Below are 21679 nucleotides of genomic sequence, written 5' to 3'. Positions count from 1 at the left end.
CTCTCTCTCTTCAATTACTGTTCCTTAATTAAACAGCAGGCACAAGATGAGAGAATTAAGAAAAAAATAAAACTATCCTAAATTTAACTCTAGACTTAAAACAGGTGAAATCCTGACCCCACTGACTTCAGATGGGACAAGGTTTTACACAATAACTCCAAGGCCTATAGTAACTGTGGATCTTTCAAAGGTGCTGTCCACATGTATTCCACTTCTGGTACGAAAGCGCTCCATATGCACAAGATCAGAATTTTTTTGAATAGTATTGTCCATTGGAGCTGCATCTGCATCCTGCAGCTGAGGGCACAGAGTGGGTCAGCCTCTTCCTCAGAGGCTTGGATAATCTTTGCTAGCTGCAGTAGTATGAAGGAGGTTGTCTTTGTTCATTAGTTCTGAGACCTACATTGTTTTCTCCTGGGGACTAGGATGTACACTCCCAGAGAGCACATGGTGACCCATGAGTCCTTTAATATGTCCAGGGCTCTGTTAGGAAGAAGAGATCGCAGCCTTCAAAGTATTGGTCCTTGATGGTCATTTGGACCTCCTTCAGTATTCCAGAGGATTGTCACCAGGAGGCCCGGTACATTGTGATTGCAGTCGCCATACCATGAGCTACAGGGTCCACGGCATTAATGGCCTGTAATGAGGTCCAGGCAACCAGTTACCCCTCTAACACCAGCGACTTGAGCGCCTTTCTGTGTTCCAGAAGAAGCGACAGTTGATCCCAGTTCAGGAAGGTATATTTAGCCCTGAGTGCTTGGTAATTTGATATGGGTATCTGTAAACTGGCTGGGGACTATGTCTTATGCCCAAAGAGTTCCAGCTTTTTGGGGTCCTTGTTCTGAGATATTGCCTTAGGTGGTCAATGCTGTTTAGATTTCTTTTGGAGTCAGCCACTTCTAAGGACAGGAAGAGGATGCTTTTAGAGTGTCATCATTAATGGAAATAACTACCTCGTAGAAGGGACAGGATTTGAATGCTGGAGACTTCAATGCCTTCATGTCCAGGATGGTTCAGTGCCAGGGCACCTCCCGGACTTGGAGACTTCTTTCTTTGTCAAAGAGCTTAAAGTGTGTAAATCTAATTGCACTAACTATATACTACCTAAAGAGAAAACAACTGCACAGTGTGCAGAGATGGGGGCATTAGAGTGTTCTGTCTCAAAGCCTCAGGGGTAAGAAGGAATTGAAGGGCAAATGGAGGTGCCCTGATGTTTATGCCCTTGGCTATGCGTTCCAGGGGGCATGCAAAGTGCTGGTGCAGTCCCAATGGATATAACTTAGATAATATTTTTACTTCAAGGTCCCAGAAACACAGACAAGGTTTACTACTCAAAAAGATTCCAATCCCTCATTCATGGTGCGCACACTCACTGGAAGTGGAATACACGTGGACACTCCCTAGAAAAACTATTTCACAGTCATGCAGTTCACCTCTTGCCACATAATTATGCTTCAGAATCTAAGCTTTCATTTAAAATGATAAAATGGTTGTGAAGAATCCCTTTGAAACTTAACCAACTGCAAATTGATGTTGTGGTGTCTGCCCGATAGCTCAGAGATGTTAACTGCCTATTATTCTCCATGGAGTATTAACTTTTGAAACCTAATGATGATAATTTACATTTTAGCATTTAACTATTTCAGCTTATCATTTTAGCAGGAACATCCAGGTAATGTGCACATCCATCATCAATTCCAAATTGCATTCCACACCTTCCCAGGTGCCAAACCTTATCTGTCCCCACCACTCAGCTGCCAAAATTTCCAGGCTCCCTCTGACAATTTCAGTTACGTGTTTTCTACATATTTGTTTTTAAAAATCAGTAGAACTTTGAAAACTAAAGACTATGAGTCTGTTTAAAATTAAATATTACACAGGATACTATTATATTGATTGACTGTCAGTTTCATTAAGTCAAGAAAAAAAATCCTCAATTTAAAATGTATTTGTGGCAGGCAAAGACATTTCCAGAATGCTGCACTTTTTTGTCTCGGAATTTAGATCAAGACTGTAAGAGCATGCACAGGCACTTGCCTGTATCTAACTCTCTAACAGAACCTCAAAGTTACGAACTGAACGGTCAACCATAGGACCTCACTTGGAGCCAGAAGTATGCAAGCAGGCAGCGGCAAAGACTAAAAGAAAATAAAAAGAGGGGGGGGGGCACATACAGTACAGTATTGTGTTAAACAAACTACTAAAATAGTAACGGGTAAGTTTAAAAAGAGATTTCACAAGATAAGGAAACTGTTTCTGTGCTTGTTTCATTTAAATTAAGATGGTTACAAGCAGCATTTTTCTTCTGTAAAATAAAGCTTCAAAGCTGTGTTAAATCAATTTCCAGCTGCAAAAACTTTTGAAAGAACCACCATAATGTTTTGTTCAGTTACAAATACTTCAGAGTTAAGAACAACCTCCATTCATAACTGTGAGGTTCTACTATATATTGATAGTCTATAGAGATCACTACTACAGATAGTACCAAATAACTTTATGAAAACAAATTGTTCTATAATGAACTAATAATAAAAACTAAGGGTGAGATTCTGATTCCCATACTCGCAGTGAACAGTACCTTACACCATGGATAGTCCCAATGACTTCAGTGGAACTACTCATGGAGAAAGGAGCAACTCTGTGTGAAGTATGATGAAAGCAACAGGCTTAACCTAGTGGGTACACAAGAAAATTAAAATTAATTTACAACATTAAAAACACACAGTGCTGATCTCTTCTGGCAGTTAAAAGAATTTTCCAACTCTGACTCCTAAATCTTTTGAGAAGGAGAAGACAGATAAGGACCACAACATGGATTTAGGGTCTTCTGAAAATTCTTTTCTACTTCTGTTTACCAATTTACCAAGGGCCAGATTCTTACATTGAGCAGTACCTTACTCTAAGAGTAGTCTCACTAATTTCATGAGATTACTCCTGGAGGAAGGCATTACATAGTATGAGTAAAGGTGGAAGAGTATGGCTCCAATTAGGGCAACTAAAATAGCACACACCCCCTCAGCCTTTTTTGGTTTTTTTTAGTCAGATTGACTATGATAGCAGATAGTGAAACTTGTAAAAGTCAACTGTGTGTGTTGTAGTTGTGCAAGGTACTTGCAATGCTCACTTCACTGGAGATCTGTAGTTGGTCAGTTCCATCTAAAAAATAGGTAGTACTGGTTGGCAGAAGTTGGAACACACCACAAATTATAGAAATTAATCCATGTAAACTCCCATTTTGCTAATTAATCAGAATATGAATTAAAATAGACTTCATATTTTTAAATAAAAAACTTAGGCACCCTTTTAAAAATCTTAAAAAGTTACTTTAAACTCAATGGTCCAAAATCTACCTTCAGTTCACTCATGCGACCCAATTCTTCCAGCCAGAGCATAACTATAAAACTTTAACTATAAAGGAGCTGCTCTAACTACTGACCATTATCAATATTTTGGGCCAAATTCTGTTAATTGACCACAATGGAGATACACAGGGGTCCATACCTCAATCTGCCAAAGCCCAAATATTTTAAGTGATATGAAAGAAAAATCCAAAACTGAGAAAAAAACAATACAATCATTTCTTCAGGGAAAGTTATTTCCTAAATGTAAATTCACTTCAGTGACACAATTCACTTCAGTGACATTCAGATTTCACAGCCTGAGAACCTTTAAACACTCCATTCTTCAGTAAAGACAATTACTTTTCTTAAAAAAGAAAAAAAATTAAATGCAAGTTATGTTAAGGTAATATTAAAACTAACTAATTGCACAGGTAAAGTTAAAAAGGCAGCATATGCAAAAGTTAAGGCTCTCCCAGTAAAGTTACATGAGTCATGGCATATCTCATTTTATGGCATAAAGAGAGAGAAATATTCATCTAACATAGTTAACAAAATCCCAGGAAAAGAAACAATTGTTAAAAGAAATCATACTTTAGTGTTCGGCACGTTAGAAATGCTTCAAGAGTTAGTAGGTACCACTGTGGATTTATAACATGGTTGATTAAACATTGATCTTTGCGCCTTATCTTTTTGCATGACTTAAACCCCAAACCAAAAAAACCCTTTGTAACCTTGACATAACATCAATATTGGGGTGAGGGAGGGAGTTTGCACTTAATATAGGATATAGGTATTTGGGTAAAGAACCAGCTTAATATTAATCTTGGTTAACTCTCAGGGTTGGGTAACAGTTGATTGTTTAACAGTCTGCGTAAGGAAATAGTTCTATCCTGCACCTCCCTTAGAAGTTCCACTGTCAGGATACATACTTGAGCCGCATTCATTATTTTTTGCCTTTACAGGGAACTTTGCATTAAGGTTTCCTGATCCGTCTTCTCATGCTGCCCAGGAGGTCCAGCTCCTATAACTGTGTTTAAACCCTTCTTTCATTTAAATCCAATCTTTGTTATTTTAACTAAAAGAGATGTTCTTCCTCCTACACCTATTTCATTACAATCCCCCTCTCCATCTTGGTAACGGGGTTTAAATATTCAGCTCTGTTTGCTGATTTTAGACAAGTTTTTAGTACACAGTGTTTCAGTTTAAACATGTAGTTCTACTTCTGCAGTTTCGTTTTGTATGGCTCTAAACTTACTCCGTCCTCACTCCGCCAAAGGATAATCATCTACTTTGTACAACTCTACCCTCTTACTATCCATTTAGGAGCAGACTGTGCCTGACTCAGTAGGGTGTGAGCCTTCTCCATTGTCTTTGCATGGGCTGCTAAGGGCCAGGAAGCTGCCCCATGGCCTAGTCCCATTCTGTGTCAGACTGCAGTGCAGGGTGGGGAATCAGCTGTACCTCCTGCAGGACTACAGTAACTCCTCACTTAGCGTCATCCCGAGTCGCTGATCAATTAGAGAACATGCTTGTGTAAAGTTGTGCAATGCTCCCTTATAACATTGTTTGGCAGCTGCCTGGTTTGTCCACTGATTGCAGAAAGAGCAGCCCTTTGGAGCTATCTGGTGGGGACTTAGAACCAGGGAGGACAAGCAGTCCCCCATCAGTTCTCCTAAGGCTACGTCTTCACTACCTGCCGTATTGGCAGGTAGCAATCGATTTCTCGGGGACCGATATATCGCGTCTCATCTAGACGCGATATATCGATCCCTGAACGCACTCCTACCAACTCCGGAACTCCACCAACGCCAACGGCGGTAGCAGAGTCGACAGGGGGAGCCGCGGACGTCGATCCTGTGCAGTGAGGACGGTAGGTAATTCGATCTAAGATACTTCGACTTCAGCTACGTTATTCACGTAGTTGAAGTTGGGTATCTTAGATTGATCCCCTCCCCTAGTGTAGACCAGCCCCAAGTTTCCTGTGCAGCAGCTGCCCAGCAGGCTATCAATTGCCGGGCAGTTCAGCTGTCCCTCCTCCAATTGCCATGGGCTGCTCCTGCCCTCTGCCTTGGAGCTGCTCCCAGGAGCCTCCTGTTTGCTGTGCAGGAGGAAGGGGTTGTGCGCCTCCCCCAGCTCCCGTACCTCATCTCCACAGAGTGGGGTGTGTGCGCGTGTGGAAGGAGGGACACTACAGGGCTCAAGAGGGAGGGAGCTTGCGAGCAGCAGCTGCTGTCTCAACTTGCTAATCTACTTAAAGAGACAGTGTACTGAGAGTGTGGTCAGTGTACTTAAAGGGACAACGCGTGTCCCTTTCTCTCTCTCTCTCTCTCTCTCTCACACACACACACACACAGAGTGTGTCTCTGCCTCTCCCTCTCTCACACACACACACAAATGGTGTGTGTGTGTGTCTGTCTCTCTCTGTCATGCTATCACTTCCTTCCAATCGTGCTGCCTTGTAGAGAATATGAGGCTACATTAACAACCATATGTCAACTCTTGAGAGTTCAGCCAAGTGCTAGTTCATCATTCAGCAGTAAGTCATTCCCTGGGAAATATCCTACCCTCTTGCACTCTCTGACTCCACCACCTCAGAAAGCTTCACAATCATCATTGCTGCGTACAGTATTAAATTGTTTAAAACTTATACTGTGTGTGTATACATACACACACATATACACATACATACAGTCTTTAGTCTGTCGAAAACTTTTCCCCTGGAACCTAACTCCTCATTTACATTAATTCTTACAGAGAAATTGGATTAGCTTAACGTTGTTTCACTTAAAGTAGCATTTTTCAGGAACATAACTACAATGTTAAGCGAGGAGTTACTGTATATCAAAAACTCCGCCTGTGTCAGGGAGCATCAGGAGCAATTCTACCTCCACAGAAATTCTCTCCAAAGGACAGGACAGCTTCTCACCACCCACAACTCCACGCTGTGCCTACATGGTAGCATCACTGAGCTTTTAATGATGTAGCTTCTCTCAGCGACGCCCTTCCTCACCTACTTATTTGAATAATGAGCAGTGTAATGCTAAGTATTTGTAGTATTAACAATGAGTGTATCTTACTGTCCCCAGATAGTCACATTTACACAGTGTGTTCCCCCACCCCACTTGTTATACAAATCACTCCTATAATGTAATCCTGCCCAACAACTTGCTGCTTCTACCTGGTAAAACCTGATAGCACAAGGGTGTAACTGTGGCTTCAAAAGGGCCTTTAGTAGGCAGGGTGTGATCAGTTATGGTAAGATAACAGCTGCCAATCCAGGCATGGGCAGGACACAGAGCTGCAAATGAGCAACCTAAAAACCACTAGCAGGAGTTCCCACAATTTTGCAGTTGCCAGTTTTGCACAGATTCTATACAGTCCTTTTGTTTTGGTTAGAAATACCTAAATATTGATTAGAGCTTTGTCTGCTCCTACTCATGAGACTCTTACCAGTGTCTGAACAATTTCAGTATTATAAAACAAAGCAAAATGAAAGGGGACAAGAGAACAGTTAACATTCAATGAAAATAGTACCATTATCTATTTGCTGCCTCATGGATTTTCCACCTCACAAAATAATGATCTACATGGGATATTTGCAAAGATAGTCAACAGGAAAATGGAAGTTACAGCCCCTAACCCTAATGTCCACAGTTTTCATGCAATTATTATTTCGTAGGCTATGGAACAAATCCCAGTGCAGAGAGTCTGCAAAAGGCACTCAAGTCAAAATGCCACCCTTCAATAGATCAAGCTGGGCAAGGGGAAGCAGCCTTTCCATGCCTATCAAACCACAGACTGACTCATGCAGGAGTCATCTTTCAAGGATGAGGTATGTATGTAGTTTTATTAATCAAGCTATTTTTTTTTTTTTTTTTGCTGTTTGTTGTTTTCCTTTTCCTGTGTTCTCTGTGACAAGGTCTGGGCATGAGGGACGTGTCATCAATGGGAGTAGATCATCAGTAAATGTGTTAGCAACACTGTAACTTGTAAAATCCTTTCTTGAGTGTCTCTGTAAAATAGTTACCAAACGAAACCTGGAATCTTAGCCATGTATTATTTCCTCATGTATTGTCCTGTTTTGCTTCCTAATTTACTCTGCTGCTCTGTGTTTTATAGAGTGACTTCCAATTTAATTCATGTTTTCCTGTAATTATATTTTTAATAGGCAAGATATCAGTGAAAGTGGCGTGAGCATAGTCTGATGCCACTGAGCTCCTATGTATTTTGACTCCAAATTCTTTTGCATTTTTCTAGCATTTTCTGTGGGTCTCTTTGTTCAAGAACTTGAAAATCTGTTTCAGATGCAGAGTGGAAAAATTCAATACACTTCAAAAGGATTTTCCGTAGGCAGGCCGCAAAGATGTTGCTCGTGGGATCCAGTTTGCCAGCAAGTGAATGACTTCAAACAAAAGCATGGGTAGATGGCAAAACACTAAGTTTAGGTCACTTTAAAAAAAAACAAAAAACAGCAGCTAATTGATCCACGGGCCACCAATCAACCTTTGCTCTAATGAGTATACAATTAACTTGGGCTTACACAGGATGTAAGTTAGTGCAGAATTTGGCTCAAGACATCTGAACTGCTTTTCTACTTTGTTGAGTGGAACATAACAGTACTGCTTCCCAGTGAAGCTCTATTGTGAAAATGAAAACAATCATGGTGTTATTTTCAACAAAAGTGGCATTACTGTGTTCCAGGCCAGCAAATATTCTAGCTATCCAGGGAAGCAGTGTTACATTTTAATGAATGAGAAACCAGGTATAACTATCCCCAGGATATGCTTGAACTGTAAGGACAGTCATCGATTGACATATGTTGTCAGAATAGCAATATAATCAACATACCAGAAACTCCCGGTGGTGTCTTAATGAATTTGCCATTAAAATGAGCAATCACTGCTTCACATTTTTCTGTTGATTCCATCCTATGTAAATAAAGGATAAAACAGAAATTAAACTTTTGTCCAGTTTCTGCATTTGAAAAAACAAACGGATTTACTAGGTTTTCTTGCTCTCCTTTCACTTTTGTGACTTCCTTTTGTGTGTGTGAGCAACAGGGTAAAATTATAGGTAAAATTAAAGAGAATTAACTTTTTGTGCAAAGTGATAGACTCGACACTCTGAAAATTTAATTTCTCTGTTTATTAGGTCATGCCCTACAGAGCTCAGATAATATGGGTTACACAAGTTAGGCCATGTATACTCAGTTTCCAAGGGTTGGCAATGGGACTATTACTACACGATTCTTGGTATTTAGATCCTAAACCCAATGCTTCAAGAAACCTTCCCTAATTTCTCCCTCCCACCCACCTTCTTAAAGGTAGAGGAGGCATGTAACAGGAAAACCCTCACCCCTGAATTCTCCTCAAGATGGTCTCTCTTTCACCATCTTCCAACTTTATAAAGGCCAATGCCTTATCCCAGAATTCAGTTAGGTTCTGCAGTAAGTGGAACAGGAAGCAGCTTAGCATCTCGATGATGCAGAAGGAGCAGGAACACTCACTCCCACAAAATCCTAGACAATGCAAAAACAGAGATGCCCAATAAACTTTATAATGGCAGTTAGGGAATCCACTGGCTTCCCTGGCAATGATATAACAGATGGAACAGCTCATAATTGCTAGCCAGAGTTGCCCTAGCTACAGAACTAAGCCACAAGGGGTGTGGCCATCACTTTATTTAGTACAGGAGACACAGCAGGCACGGTAGTGTTTCCCCATTCCTGCTGGGTTTTGCTTGTTTGTTTTGGGGGGGAGAGGGCACTGTAGCCCTGACCTAATTACTCCATTGCTCCTTCAGAAAATCCTACAGGAAGGGCAACTTGCACCAGGTGAAGTGGGAATAGGGTGTGCTGGGACAGCAAAAAGGTAAGGCTAACAGGAGACCTCAAGGCATCTAACAGTAGATGCTGTGGGGTGAGCTTAGAAGGCCAGAACTGCAAATTGCACTGACTGAGCTCAGGACATACTTTGTGGATCCAGGAAGACCTTCATGAGCTGAGACAGAGTTTGAACCCAGCTTGTGATTACTGGCAGATTCGGGGTTCTAGCCGAACACATCTAGTATGGCATGGGCAGTAGCAGTGCAAAGTCCATTCAATGGTACTTAACAGATGGGTTAATTCACAGTCATTCATTCATTCAAATTTCAAACCACAGCCTCTCTGAGACAGACACCAAAGGGCAGTACCACCGTTGGTAGTGGTTTTTGCAATGTTCACTAGGCAGAGAAAGAAAGCGAACTCTATTCACACAGCACATTGAACTGCCTTCAGACAGTCCTGACTTTTAGTCATTACCAACCTGGACTGAATTGGAACTGTTCACCCAGAGATGAAAAGCGAAGAGATAGCAATTCTAACAGGAGCATAAGTTTAACAGCTGTTTGTAAAATGAAGATGAGGTTATATATACAAAATCATTAATGTGATTGTTATCTGGTTATTACATTTGTGAAACTCAGATCCACAAGTTAGGCCATATGACTAAGTCACCTTCCACTCATCAGCAATCTACAGTAACTAATGAGAGGTAAATATTGATGCTTTTGGACTCCTGGAAGTCTCCCCACTCAGACCCTGGGAAATTCTTCCATAGCCAAGAACCAGGATCAACAAATGGACAGACTGAACAAAAGGGCTTGTTCACAAATGTAATCTGAGAACCAAGAGAGCTTGGAGAAGGCTCTGGATTGCTGGATCTGAGTCACTGTGTTAGTCTCAGATTCAAATCTGGACTTGACAAAATCTATTCTGAGGTTACTTTCTACTAACCTCCTAAAACATCATGGACACAAGAACTGAAAGATAACGGTACATTCATTCGTATGTCCCTTAAAAACCTTCAGTCTCAAAAAGGCATTCACCCATTAATGTTCAGACATCTAACCTGCACTACTTGAGTATATGTGGATAGATGTCAAAATATGGTCTTATAGAACTCATCTACACAGGTTTCCTCTCCTGTTACTGTAAAAGCCAGCCATATTTCTAAATGAACACATGGAGTTGTTTCAGTCTTAGCATAGTAGAGAACCCACTTAGTACAGATTTTGAAGCTAAGGTAATGCTCTTCTGGCATCTAATGCCACAAGAGTTTAGGGTAAAATCTTGCCCCAAATCCCTCTTGTTTAACAGAATGAGAAACAACTTGCAAAGAGAACCATTTCAGGGAGATCCTATCGTCTTGTTAAATTTCCCATAAGCAAACTCAGTGAAACCACTCTCTAAAATATTTCTATTTGACTGAACAAATCAATAGATTTCTGACTATGTCAGGTGGCATACAATGTTCAGATTCTTCTCTGTACAGTCCACGAGAGTGCCAACAATTTTATCTTCTCCTACTTTTTCAAATACAAAACTACCACAACATAGACAAAATATCAGAAATGTTTATCCAGTCATCTGGTCTTCGAAATCCAAGAGGACTAATTCTACCTATCATCAGTGTTTTTGTGGCACATTTATATGCTTAATCATATATCTTTTAGGATCTACTTCCTCAATTCAAGGAGTGCTGCTTATTGCAGACACTGTTAACAGAAATCTCCAATCCAGTTCTCAAATGTGGTCATTCAGCTTGCACACACAAGAGATCTTGACTGTTTTCAAGAGTGACCATGAGTTGATCCAGGCTTAATGCAGGACATAGAGACAGAGAAAATAAATGCTAAAGGGCCATACGAGAACTCTTGGCATGGAAATCTGCTATAGTCAAATAGCAAGTAACAAAAGGAAATACAGATCCCCAGGGTCAGGGTATTTGAGAGCTGAGTGGACCATGGAAATAGTGTTTGATCTTATTGACTCTAAGAGAGAACAATTCCCATCTAGATGTCAAATGATTTTGGTATAAGATTTATTATGGAGGATCAAAAATATATTTTTCTCCAAAATGGAAACAGGCTCATGAGCCAGAATATGCCAAGCACTCACAATACAGAGTGATGGGTCTCTTTCTTCAGAAAAATTGATGCAAAGAAAGGTATTTCAGTAGTGCAGGAGCCCTCCCACAACTCCTCCTCCTGGAAACCTAGCCTCAAAAACTGTATTATAGAGGCCAGGGTGGGGTTCTGCTCATACAGTACTTAACAGGGAGACAAGCATCAGAGGGTAAGCCGTGTTAGTCTGGATCTGTAAAAAGCAACAAAGAGTTCTGTGGCACCTTAAAGACTAATAGATGTATTGGAGCATAAGCTTTCGAGGGTAAATACCCACCACGTCTGACGAAGTGGGTATTCACCCACAAAAGCTTATGCTCCAATACATCTGATTGTCTTTAAGGTGCCACAGGAGACTCTGTTGCTTTTAACAGGGAGAATTTCCCTTTGTCCTTGAAGAGGCTATATTTAGCAGAAGTAGAGGTCTGATTATCAGTCTGAGGCACTGTCATAAGTTTTCCTAATGGAAGGGCTTAGGGGGATGTGGAAAGGAGGGTCTGTGATGGGAGGATTTCAGCCCAAATTCTTCCACAGATGTTGGCTATCATTAGAGGTGGTGATGAGAAGGCTCCCATACTTCCTGCCCACTTACTCAGGTGTGGGGGAGGTGGGAGCAATAGCTGTGCAAGGAGTGAAAAGTGGAGTCTTGTTCCCACTTGAACCCCTGCACTGCTGCACAGAGCAAGCCAAAATTAGTCCCAAATCTTAGTTGAGAGTCTGACATATTTGGCTAAGCAAAGCACAAATTACCAAAGTCCCGCTGCATCTCTTAATTAAAAAGGGATTCAAATTAAAAGTATGGTATTCTTTCTGTAATTACCTCTTCCTCCTCCTGTCTGGGTGAACCCTTAGTGACAATAGCTAGAAAAAGACATTTTTATGATGAACACTATTGATGGACACATGGTTTACATAGTACAGAATGAGCAAACTACAGTACCTTGCAAAGCCAACACCACGACTTGTGCCATTGGAATCACGAAGTATCCTTGTAGAGATAACTTGCCCAAATGGCTTAAGCATATTCTCAAGCTCCTGCTCGTCCATTGACAGCGGCAAATTGGAAATATATAAGTTAGTTGGATCTTGTTCTTGTTGCTGAAACAGAATTAAAAATTGACATTTATCTTTCAAAATCAAAAGTGTTGAAAGAAATCTTAAGCATAAATTATGTCTATCATTACATCTGTGTTTCTATGTTTATGATTCTCAGGGCCCATATACAAGCCTCTCTCTCCCTGCATCACCCGCTTTAAACAACTGTCTCAGTATAATTATTCAAGCAAGAAAAAACCTGCTTAAAGCATGTCTAGAGTGACTTTTATTAACTTTACCATTCAGAAAAAAAGTGGAGATTAGTATGAACAAATGACCAGTCTTAACACATATATCTCTATATATATCTATATATCATATCTTTGTTTTAAGGTTTTTGGAAAGAAGGAAAATATTAGAGAGGAGCAATTCAGGGAAAAACAGGATTGAAGCTGAGAGAAAAGGAAAATTTAGACTGAAGGAATGGCACCCTGAAAATGGAGAGGGAAAAGAGATAAGACAAATACACCTCTATCCTAATATAATGTGACCGGATATAACACGAATTTGAATATAACAAAACAGTGCTCCAGGGGATCAAAGCAAGTTCAATATAACGCAGTAAGATTTTTTGGCTCCCGAGAGCAGCGTTATGTCAGGGTAGAGGTGTAATAGGAAAGGAAAGGAAAAAAAGGGATGGAAACTAAATGATACAGTGCATTTTTTTTAAAGTATATTGGCAAAATGTTACAATAAAAATAGGCAGCTGTCCAATGCAGAGAAAGCTGGGCAGGAAATGTTTTTCCTAACCTGTGAAAATTCTCTCATTCCGCATTGGGATGAGAGACAGACACAGCAGCACGCAGTAAGATGGAGCATGAGCAGAACAGTCAATAACCCAGCTGTTAAGACATGCACCTGGGATCTAGGAGACCTGATTTACATCAGAGATTTGAACTTGGGTCTCCCACATCCCAGATGAGAACCTTGACCACCAGGCTATTAGCTGTTCTGGGCTCTCCCTCTCTCACTGGTTTTGATCAGAAATTCCATCCTGGACCTGATAAACCTTTCTGTCAAAATGAATACATTCCAGCAAAAAAAGACGGTTACTCACCTTTGTAACTGTTGTTCTTTGAGATGTGTTGCTCATATCCATTCCAGTTAGGTGTGCGTGCCCTGCGTGCACGTTCATCGGAAGATTTTTACCCTAGCAACTCCGGTGGGTCGGCAGGCCGCCCCCTGGAGTGGCGACGCTATGGCGCCTGATATATACCCCTGCCGACCTGTCCGCTCCTCAGTTCCTTCTTGCCGACTACTCCGACAGTGGGGAAGGAGGGCGGGTGTGGAATGGATATGAGCAACACATCTCGAAGAACAACAGTTACAAAGGTGAGTAACCGTCTTTTCTTCTTCGAGTGATTGTATCCATTCCAGTTAGGTGATTCCCAAGCCTTACCTGGGCGGTGGGGTCAGAGAGAGATGTCGCAGAGTGCAACACGGCGGAGCCGAAGGCTGCGTCATCCCTAGATTGCTGAAGCAGGGTGTAGTGGGAAGCGAAGGTATGGACAGAAGACCAGGTTGCTGCCCGACAGATTTCCTGAATGGGCATGCGAGCAAGAAAACCAGCTGATGAGGCTTGAGCCCTGGTGGAGTGCGCAGTCATGTGGCCCGGGGGGGCGTGCGCCAATTCATAACAGGCGCGAATGCAGGATGTTACCCATGAGGAAATCCTCTGCGAGGAGACAGGTAACCCCTTGACACGTTCCGCCACAGCAACAAAGAGTTGGGGGGTTTTGTGGAATGGCTTAGTTCTCTCTATGTAAAAGGCGAGCGCCCTATGGACGTCCAGTGAGTGTAGCTGCTGCTCTCTGCGAGTCGAATGGGGTTTGGGGAAGAAGACAGGTAGGAAGATCTCCTGGTTAACATGGAAAACCGATACCACTTTGGGGAGGAAGGCTGGCTGCGGTTTCAGCTGCACCTTGTCTCTATGGAACACGGTATACAGGGGATCTACCGTGAGGGCCCGAAGCTCCGAGACCCTTCTCGCTGATGTGATGGCCACCAGGAAAGCGGGTCTTCCATGAGAGGTATAGAAGGGAGCAAGTCACTAATGGTTCAAATGGAGGGGACATGAGCTGGGTCAGAACCAGGTTAAGGTCCCAGGTAGGGGCAGGGTGGCGAACCTGGGGGTAGAGACGCTCCAAGCCCTTAAGGAATCTAGTCACCATAGGGTGAGAGAACACCGAGCGGCCATCTCCCCGGGGTGAAAGGTGGAGATGGCTGCCAGGTGAACCCGGAGAGATGATATCGCCAGGCCCTGTTGCTTGAGAGACCAGATGTAGTCCAAGATTTGAGCAATGGAGACTTCGGTGGGAAGGAAAATCCATTCCGCACACCAGCAGGTGAAGCGCTTCCATTTGGCCGAATATGTCGCTCTAGTGGAAGGCTTCCTGCTGCCCAGGAGCACCTGCCGCACTGGGGTAGAGCAATGGAGCTCAGACCGGGTCAGCCACTCAGGAGCCACGCCGTGAGGTGGAGCGATTGAAGGTCCAGGTGATGGAGCTTGCCGTGGTTCTGAGTGATCAGGTCCACATGAAGGGGCAGCGGGACAGGGTCGGCTATGGAAAGGTCCAGCAGCATGGAGTACCAGTGCTGCCGAGGCCACGCTGGAGCTATCTTGATCAAGCGGGCCCTGTGTCTGCGCACCTTCAATAGGACCTTGTGGATGAGCGGAAACGGTGGAAAGGCATAGAGCAACTGCGTTGTCCACGGAACAAGGAAGGCGTCCGCCACTGAACCCGGTGAGAGGCCTTGGAAGGAACAGAACATCTGGCATTTCCTGTTCCCGCGAGATGCAAAGAGGTCCATTCGGGGAAAATCCCACCTCCGGAAGAGCGAAAGAGCAACGTCCGGGCGAAGGGACCATTCGTGGGACAGGAAGGACCTGCTGAGACGATCCGCCAGCGTGTTCCGGACCCCCGGGAGAAAGGACGTGATGAGGTGAATAGAATAGGCTATACAGAAGTCCCAGAGCTGTAAGGTCTCTTGACACATGGGGGAGGATCTCGTGCCGCCCTGCTTGTTTATATAATACATGGTCGTCGTGTTGTCGAACACCGAGACACAACGGCCCTGCAGATGGTGACGGAACGCCTAACAAGCAAGGCGGACCGCTCTCAACTCCCGGACGTTGATGTGGAGGGCTAGTTCGCGAGGTGACCACAGGCCTTGGGTTTGCAAGAGCCCGAGGTGAGCCCCCCAACCCAGGGAGGAGGCATCTGTTGTCAGGGACACCGAGGGTTGGGGTGGATGGAACGGGAGCCCCGCACACACCACGGAAGGGTCCAGCCACCACTGGAGGGAGTCCAAGACGCCCTGTGGAATTGTGACAATCATGTTGATTGGATCTCTGGCCGGACGGTATTGGGCGTTGAGCCAGGACTGGAGGGGTCTTAGGTGGAGCCTTGCATAGTTCGTTACGAACGTGCAGGCTGCCATGTGGCCCAGGAGGGTAAGGCAGGTGCGCATCGAGGTCAAGGGCACTGCTTGCAGTCTCCGTATGATGGCTGCCAAAGTTTGGAACCTCGAGGGAGGCAGAGAGGCTGTGGCAAGGGTGGAGTCCAGGATGGCGCCGATAAACTCTATCCTCTGTGTGGGGATCAGCATTGATTTGTCCACATTGATCAGTAGACCTAGGCTTACGAAGAGGTTCGTGACAATGCGGATGTGCCTGAGGACTTGCGCCTCGGAAGGCCCCTGGATAAGCCAGTCGTCCAGGTAGGGGAATACGTGTATACAACTGCGGCGAAGATGGGCGACGACTACAGCCATACACTTGGTGAACACTCTTGGGGCTGTAGACAGGCCGAACGGGAGGACCGCGAATTGGAAATGCTGCTGGTTGACCACAGACCGGAGGAACCTCCTGTGGGGTGGGAAGATGGCTATATGGAAGTAGGCATCTTGCACGTCGAGAGCGGCATACCAGTCTCCAGGCATGGGATGATGGTCCCCAGGGATACCATACGGAACTTCAACTTTACTAGGTATCTGTTGAGTTCCCTCAGATCGAGAATAGGTCTGAGACCTCTCTTCGCCTTGGGGATCAGAAAGTATCGGGAATAAAACCCCTTGCCCCGCTCGGACTCAGGAACCTCCTCTATGGCTCCTTTGGCGAGGAGCGCTCGCACCTCCTGTAGGAGGAGCTGCTCGCGAGAGTGGTCCCTGAAGAGGGACGAGGGAGGGGGGTGGGAGGGAGGATTTAAAGCAAATTGCAGGTGGTATCCAGATTCCACCGTGCGTAAGACCCAGCGGTCCGATGTTAGCTGGGACCATGCAGGGAGGAAAAGGGAAAGATGGTTGGAAAAAGGAGGGGATGGATCCGTCAACGAAACTGGTACAACGCCCTCGGGCGCACCTTCAAAAGGAAGGTTTTGGCCCAGAAGAAGGCTTGGAGGGGTTCTGGTTCTGGCCCCCTTGGTTGCCGGACTGTCTGCGGTGACCATTCCTGCCTCGCCGTCTAGCGAAGTCCTGCCTCTGTCGGGGTTGGGGGTAGGGCCGGCATTGCTGCTGTGGCCGGAAGGGCATGCGCTGGGTAACAGGTTTGTGCATCCTCAAGGAGCGCATAATGACCCTATTGTCTTTTAGGCTTTGTAGCCTGGGGTCAGTTTTGTCAGAGAACAGGCCTTGGCCCTCAAATGGGAGGTCTTGGATGGTATACTGGAGTTCCGGGGGAAGACCGGAGACCTGCAACCATGAGATACGGCGCATAGTAATGCCAGATGCCAGAGTACGTGCAGCTGAGTCCGTGGCATCTACGACCTTCTTGCCCTCATCAAGGATCGCGGAGAACTCCTGACGTGCGTCCTGAGGGAGCAGCTCCTTAAATTTGTCCGCTGCGGCCCAGGTGTTATAATTTTAGCGGCTAAGGAGGGCCTGCTGATTAGAGACGCGGAGCTGGAGGGCCCCCGCAGAGTGGACTTTCCGGCCGAGTAAGTCCATGCGTCTTGCCTCCTTGGACTTTGGGGCCGGGGCCTGCTGACCATGACGCTCCCTCTTGTTCACAGATTGGAGGACGAGGGAACAAGGGGAAGGATGGACATACAAGTATTCATACCCCTTTGAGGGGACCATATATTTACGTTCCACCCCTCACACAGCGGGGGGAACAGAAGCCGGAGACTGCCAGATAGTAGTGGCGTTGGCTTGGATGGTTTTAATAAACGGAAGGGCCACCCGAGTGGGGGCATCCGCTGACAATATGTCCACCACTGGATCTTGTATCTCCGAGACCTCCTCGGCCTACAGGTTCATGTTCTGTGCAACATGCCTGAGGAGGTCCTGGTGCACCCTAAGGTCAAGTGGAGGCAGGCTGGTAGATGATGTCCCAGCCACAGCCTCATCCGGAGATGATGACGAGGAGAGACCCAAGAGGAGTGGCTCTGCAGAGGGCTCTGCCTGAAGGACTGCATCCGACTCCGCAGGGGGTTCAGGGTCTTGAGGCTGGGACAACCTTTTCTCCGCAGTAGGAGGACGACGAGGACGGGAAATCGTGGCCTCAGGGACCCTGTGCTCCGAGACTTTGGAACGTGAGGGACCCGGCTGAAGGCCTTGGGCTTGATGGTACACCCAAGGTGTCCAGAACCCCCACTGCTGCGGCCCATGTTCTTGAGGCTGGGGTTCGTGGAACAACGTGGTAGGGTCATCTGCGTCCGGGGCATATAGGCTATCCGCCTGGGAGGACACAGACAGCTGGCGAGACGGCCGGGGGGGGGGGCCCGAACGAGGTTGGTACGGGCCCCTTGCCCCCGCTGGTGGAGACCTTCTCGGTGCCGGTGACCGGTACCGGGAGTCATAATGGTGCCGAGATCACGACCGAGACCTGCCACCAGCTCGGTGCCGGGAGGTCGACCGGGATCGGGAACGCCGACAGCGCGAGTGGCTGCGGGAGTCTCGGTGCTGGTAGTGATGACTAGAACCGGAACGGTGCCGAGGGTACCGGGAGGTGGATCTGCACCAGGAGTATGACCGATACCGCCGCGGTGAGCGGTGCCGGGACTGCGAGCGGCACCTCGTTCAAGATCTTCCATGGGACCTGGATCGGTGCCGGGACCTAGGTGGGGATCGGTGCCGGCCCGTCAACTCCAGGGACGGAGGTCTCATGGCTGCCGGTTTTCCTCTAGATTGAAGAACCCGCACCGGCGGTGCCGGGGGCTGAGGCAGAGCAGACTCGGTCATTGGGATCAGGTCCCTGGCCGACGAGAATGTCTCTGGCATAGTGGGGACCGTCAGCTCTACCACGTGTCTCACTGGGGAGCTCACCAAGACCAGACTTGATGGACCTCTTGGGCCCGGAGTCGACGGTATTACTGGCATCGGGGCCACGGCAGGAGTCGGTGCCGGGCGGTCCGCACGAGTCTGCTTCGCAGGAGTAGAGGCCGTTGATGTTCTTCTGTCGGGACCCGGGGCCGGGGAAGGCCGGTGCTGAGGCGTCTTCGCAGTGCCGGCGCGGTCCGGTGCCGGCACTCGGTGCCGAGGAAGGAGGGTTAAGAGCTGCCTCCATAATGAGAGTCTTCAACCGATGGTCTCTCTCCTTCTTGGTCCGCAGCTTGAAGGCCTTACAAATGCAGCACTTCTCAGATATGTGCGATTCCCCAAGGCACTTTAGGCAGGCGTCGTGGGGATCGCTCGTGGGCATCGGCTTTTTGCAGGCCGAGACGGCTTGAATCCCTGCGACCCGGGCATGAGCCTGGGCACTGGGTATGGGGAAGGGCTAGAGCCCGAACCCGCTAAATTATATACAATAACTAATTGACACTATGAACTAAATACTCTATACACTAACGATAACTATATACAACAAGTGAACAAGGAGAAGCTAGGTACGTGGAGGACAGCTATGCCGCGCTCCACAGTTCCAACAACCAACACGGCGGTAAGAAGGAACTGAGAAGCGGACGGGCCGGCAGGGGTATATATCAGGTGCCATAGCGGTGCCACTCCAGGGGGCGAGCTGCCGACCCACTGGAGTTGCTAGGGTAAAAATCTTCTGACGAACGTGCACGCACGGCGCGCACATCTAACTGGAATGGATATGAGCAATCACTCGAAGAAGAATTGTTAGTTTTTATCCAAAAATTCCTGACCAGCTCCAGATTTATTCAAACACAAATTATTTGAGTGAGCTATACAAATCTATGAATTTATTCAAATAATGTATGTCCAGTTTATATTACTTGTCATACTAAATATAGTTAATTAAATACTGTTTCCTCCTTGGATTCACCAGAACCTGGTCTGGATGAGCTTTAGGACATATTGGCAAGGTACACCTATATTCCTAGGCTTTTACAGAAGACATAGGGAGGGATGAGTGGAGTGTGATTGGTATCATGTGAGAGAGCTTGTGATGGAAGCTGCTAAAGAGGCTTTTTAATATTACATTATTATCGTTCAATACCCCAAAATGTGCTTCACAAAGAGGAGGAACAGAGTCTCTGCCCCAAAGAGCTTGAAGTCTAAATATAATATAAATGAAAGTCAGAACAAAAAACGAGTAGGGAGAAAGGGAGGACAAAGGACAGAGTGACAAGGTCACACAGTTACTCAAGTTGATTGTGCACATTCGGTAGTCTAACAGGTTTTCCCTCCATTATACTTAATTTTATACAGAATTTTAATTGTCCCATTTCTCTCTGAGAAAGGATACGAGAGAGAAAAAATATTTGCCCCACTGTCAGCCATCGCTCTAAGCTTTATTACTGAACAAAGCCTCCTCTATAAACTTGTGATTACTTTGATTTTTTTTTTCTTGAAGATAAACCCATTTAAATTCTGGGCCATGATCCCTCATAATCTAACTACAGGATAATGCCTCTGCAAAGCATGTGCTTGTCATCTCCCATCTGAAATACAGCAATGAAACATACATGAGCATGAATCTAACAACCCTTAGGGAGCTTTCGACCATAGGGTAAAGCTCATCTGTGCAGGAAACAGAACCTTCCCGGGGCTGGTCTAGGAGTCAGGAACAATTCACAAAGGAACTAAGGACCATTACAAACCTCACCATCTTCTGCTCCATGTGCAAAGCATATTTCTTTACCCTTCCTTCTCCAATATAAACTCACAGCAGTGTGTACATTTAAAAAATAAAAAACAAAAACAGAAAAGAAACCCAAAACCTTACCAAAAGAACCCCCTGCACAATACACAGCGTTCTCCCTCTGGCTACAAGGTCTGGTGTAGGTCTACACTACAGACTGGTGCCAGCAAAGCTATGTCAGTCCAGGGTGTGAAGAGGCAGCACAACTGTATAGCTTAGGGATCGCACCAGAAGTCCCTAGTGTAGACACAGCTATATTGGCAAAACTGCACTTTTACTAATATTGCTCGTTATGCTTGTGTGGGGATGGTTTTATTATACCAGTAGAAAGCACAACTTTGCCAATGTAGCTGTGTCCACACTAGGAATTCTTTGCCAGTATAGTATACCAGTATTCCTATACCAATGAACCAGTGCTAGTGTAGTGTAGAATGAATCCCATGTGACAAGCTGTTAGTTACTTCACTTAATGTACTACTGGAAGGTGCTCAGATACTACGATGATGAGGATAATGTAAGAACCTATACAGAATTACACACAACCCCTCCTCTGTGTTAAAAGAGCATTAATAAGGTCACAAAGTCAAGCACCGAAAAGTTAGGAAATGCCAGAATTAAGACTGACCGGGCAACCTTATTTCAACCTCCTTGTGCCTTTAAATTAAAATAGTCTCTCTTTATAGGAAACCGTACTATTTTCCCTGCCTCACTGAGTGAGCAGAATGGATGGTGCTCACTCAAAGAGTTATTCAATATTTTGTTTTATCCACCTTGTTCAATGTGGGGCCCTACGTCTTAGTTACTGCCCACTATTCAAACTTCACTCTGATGTTGGAATTATTAATTTCCTCATCAGTCTGTCTACAGTGCTCATCCCCTTCTTATAATTTACTCAAATATTAATGAATTTATTTTCAAAACACTCCTATGAGATGAAGAGGTATTATCCTCATTTTTCAAATAAGAAATTAAGCCACAGAGATTAAGGTCAAAATATGTGGTAATTTTGGGTTCCCAATTTGAGATTCCTAGAACCTCATTTTTCAGAGTACTTAGCATTACAGATCCACTGTAGCCTTGAACAGCTGCATGCTTAGCGTAGACTGAATCTTCGGGGAATTTAGCTACTAGAATTTAAGAACCTTTTTCTGAGCATGTGTGAACTGAACCGTGATTTTCCAATGACTTACAACTTGGCCAAATTTGTCCCCATGAATCTCTGCACAATAAATGGTACATTCTTGACAAAATG

The 21679-nt window shown here is 45.2% G+C and overlaps 1 protein-coding gene across 4 annotated transcripts in view; it reads right to left on the bottom strand.

Annotated features, from left to right (window-relative positions):
• RBMS1 (RNA binding motif single stranded interacting protein 1) overlaps window positions 1-21679 on the bottom strand; it is a 198141-nt gene that overhangs the window by 25005 nt on the left and 151457 nt on the right. For all 4 annotated transcript variants that reach the window (XM_050969310.1, XM_050969311.1, XM_050969313.1 and 1 more), the window contains exons 5-6: window positions 12226-12383; window positions 8190-8269 (exon numbers count right to left, since the gene is read on the bottom strand). In XM_050969310.1, coding sequence (XP_050825267.1) covers window positions 8190-8269; window positions 12226-12383 — 238 coding nt within the window. The remainder of the gene's footprint in view (window positions 1-8189; window positions 8270-12225; window positions 12384-21679) is intronic.

Source organism: Gopherus flavomarginatus, chromosome 10 (genome assembly GCF_025201925.1).
Source record: "Gopherus flavomarginatus isolate rGopFla2 chromosome 10, rGopFla2.mat.asm, whole genome shotgun sequence".
NCBI classification, from domain to species: Eukaryota; Metazoa; Chordata; order Testudines; family Testudinidae; genus Gopherus; species Gopherus flavomarginatus.
This window is presented reverse-complemented; position numbering and strand designations above follow the sequence as displayed.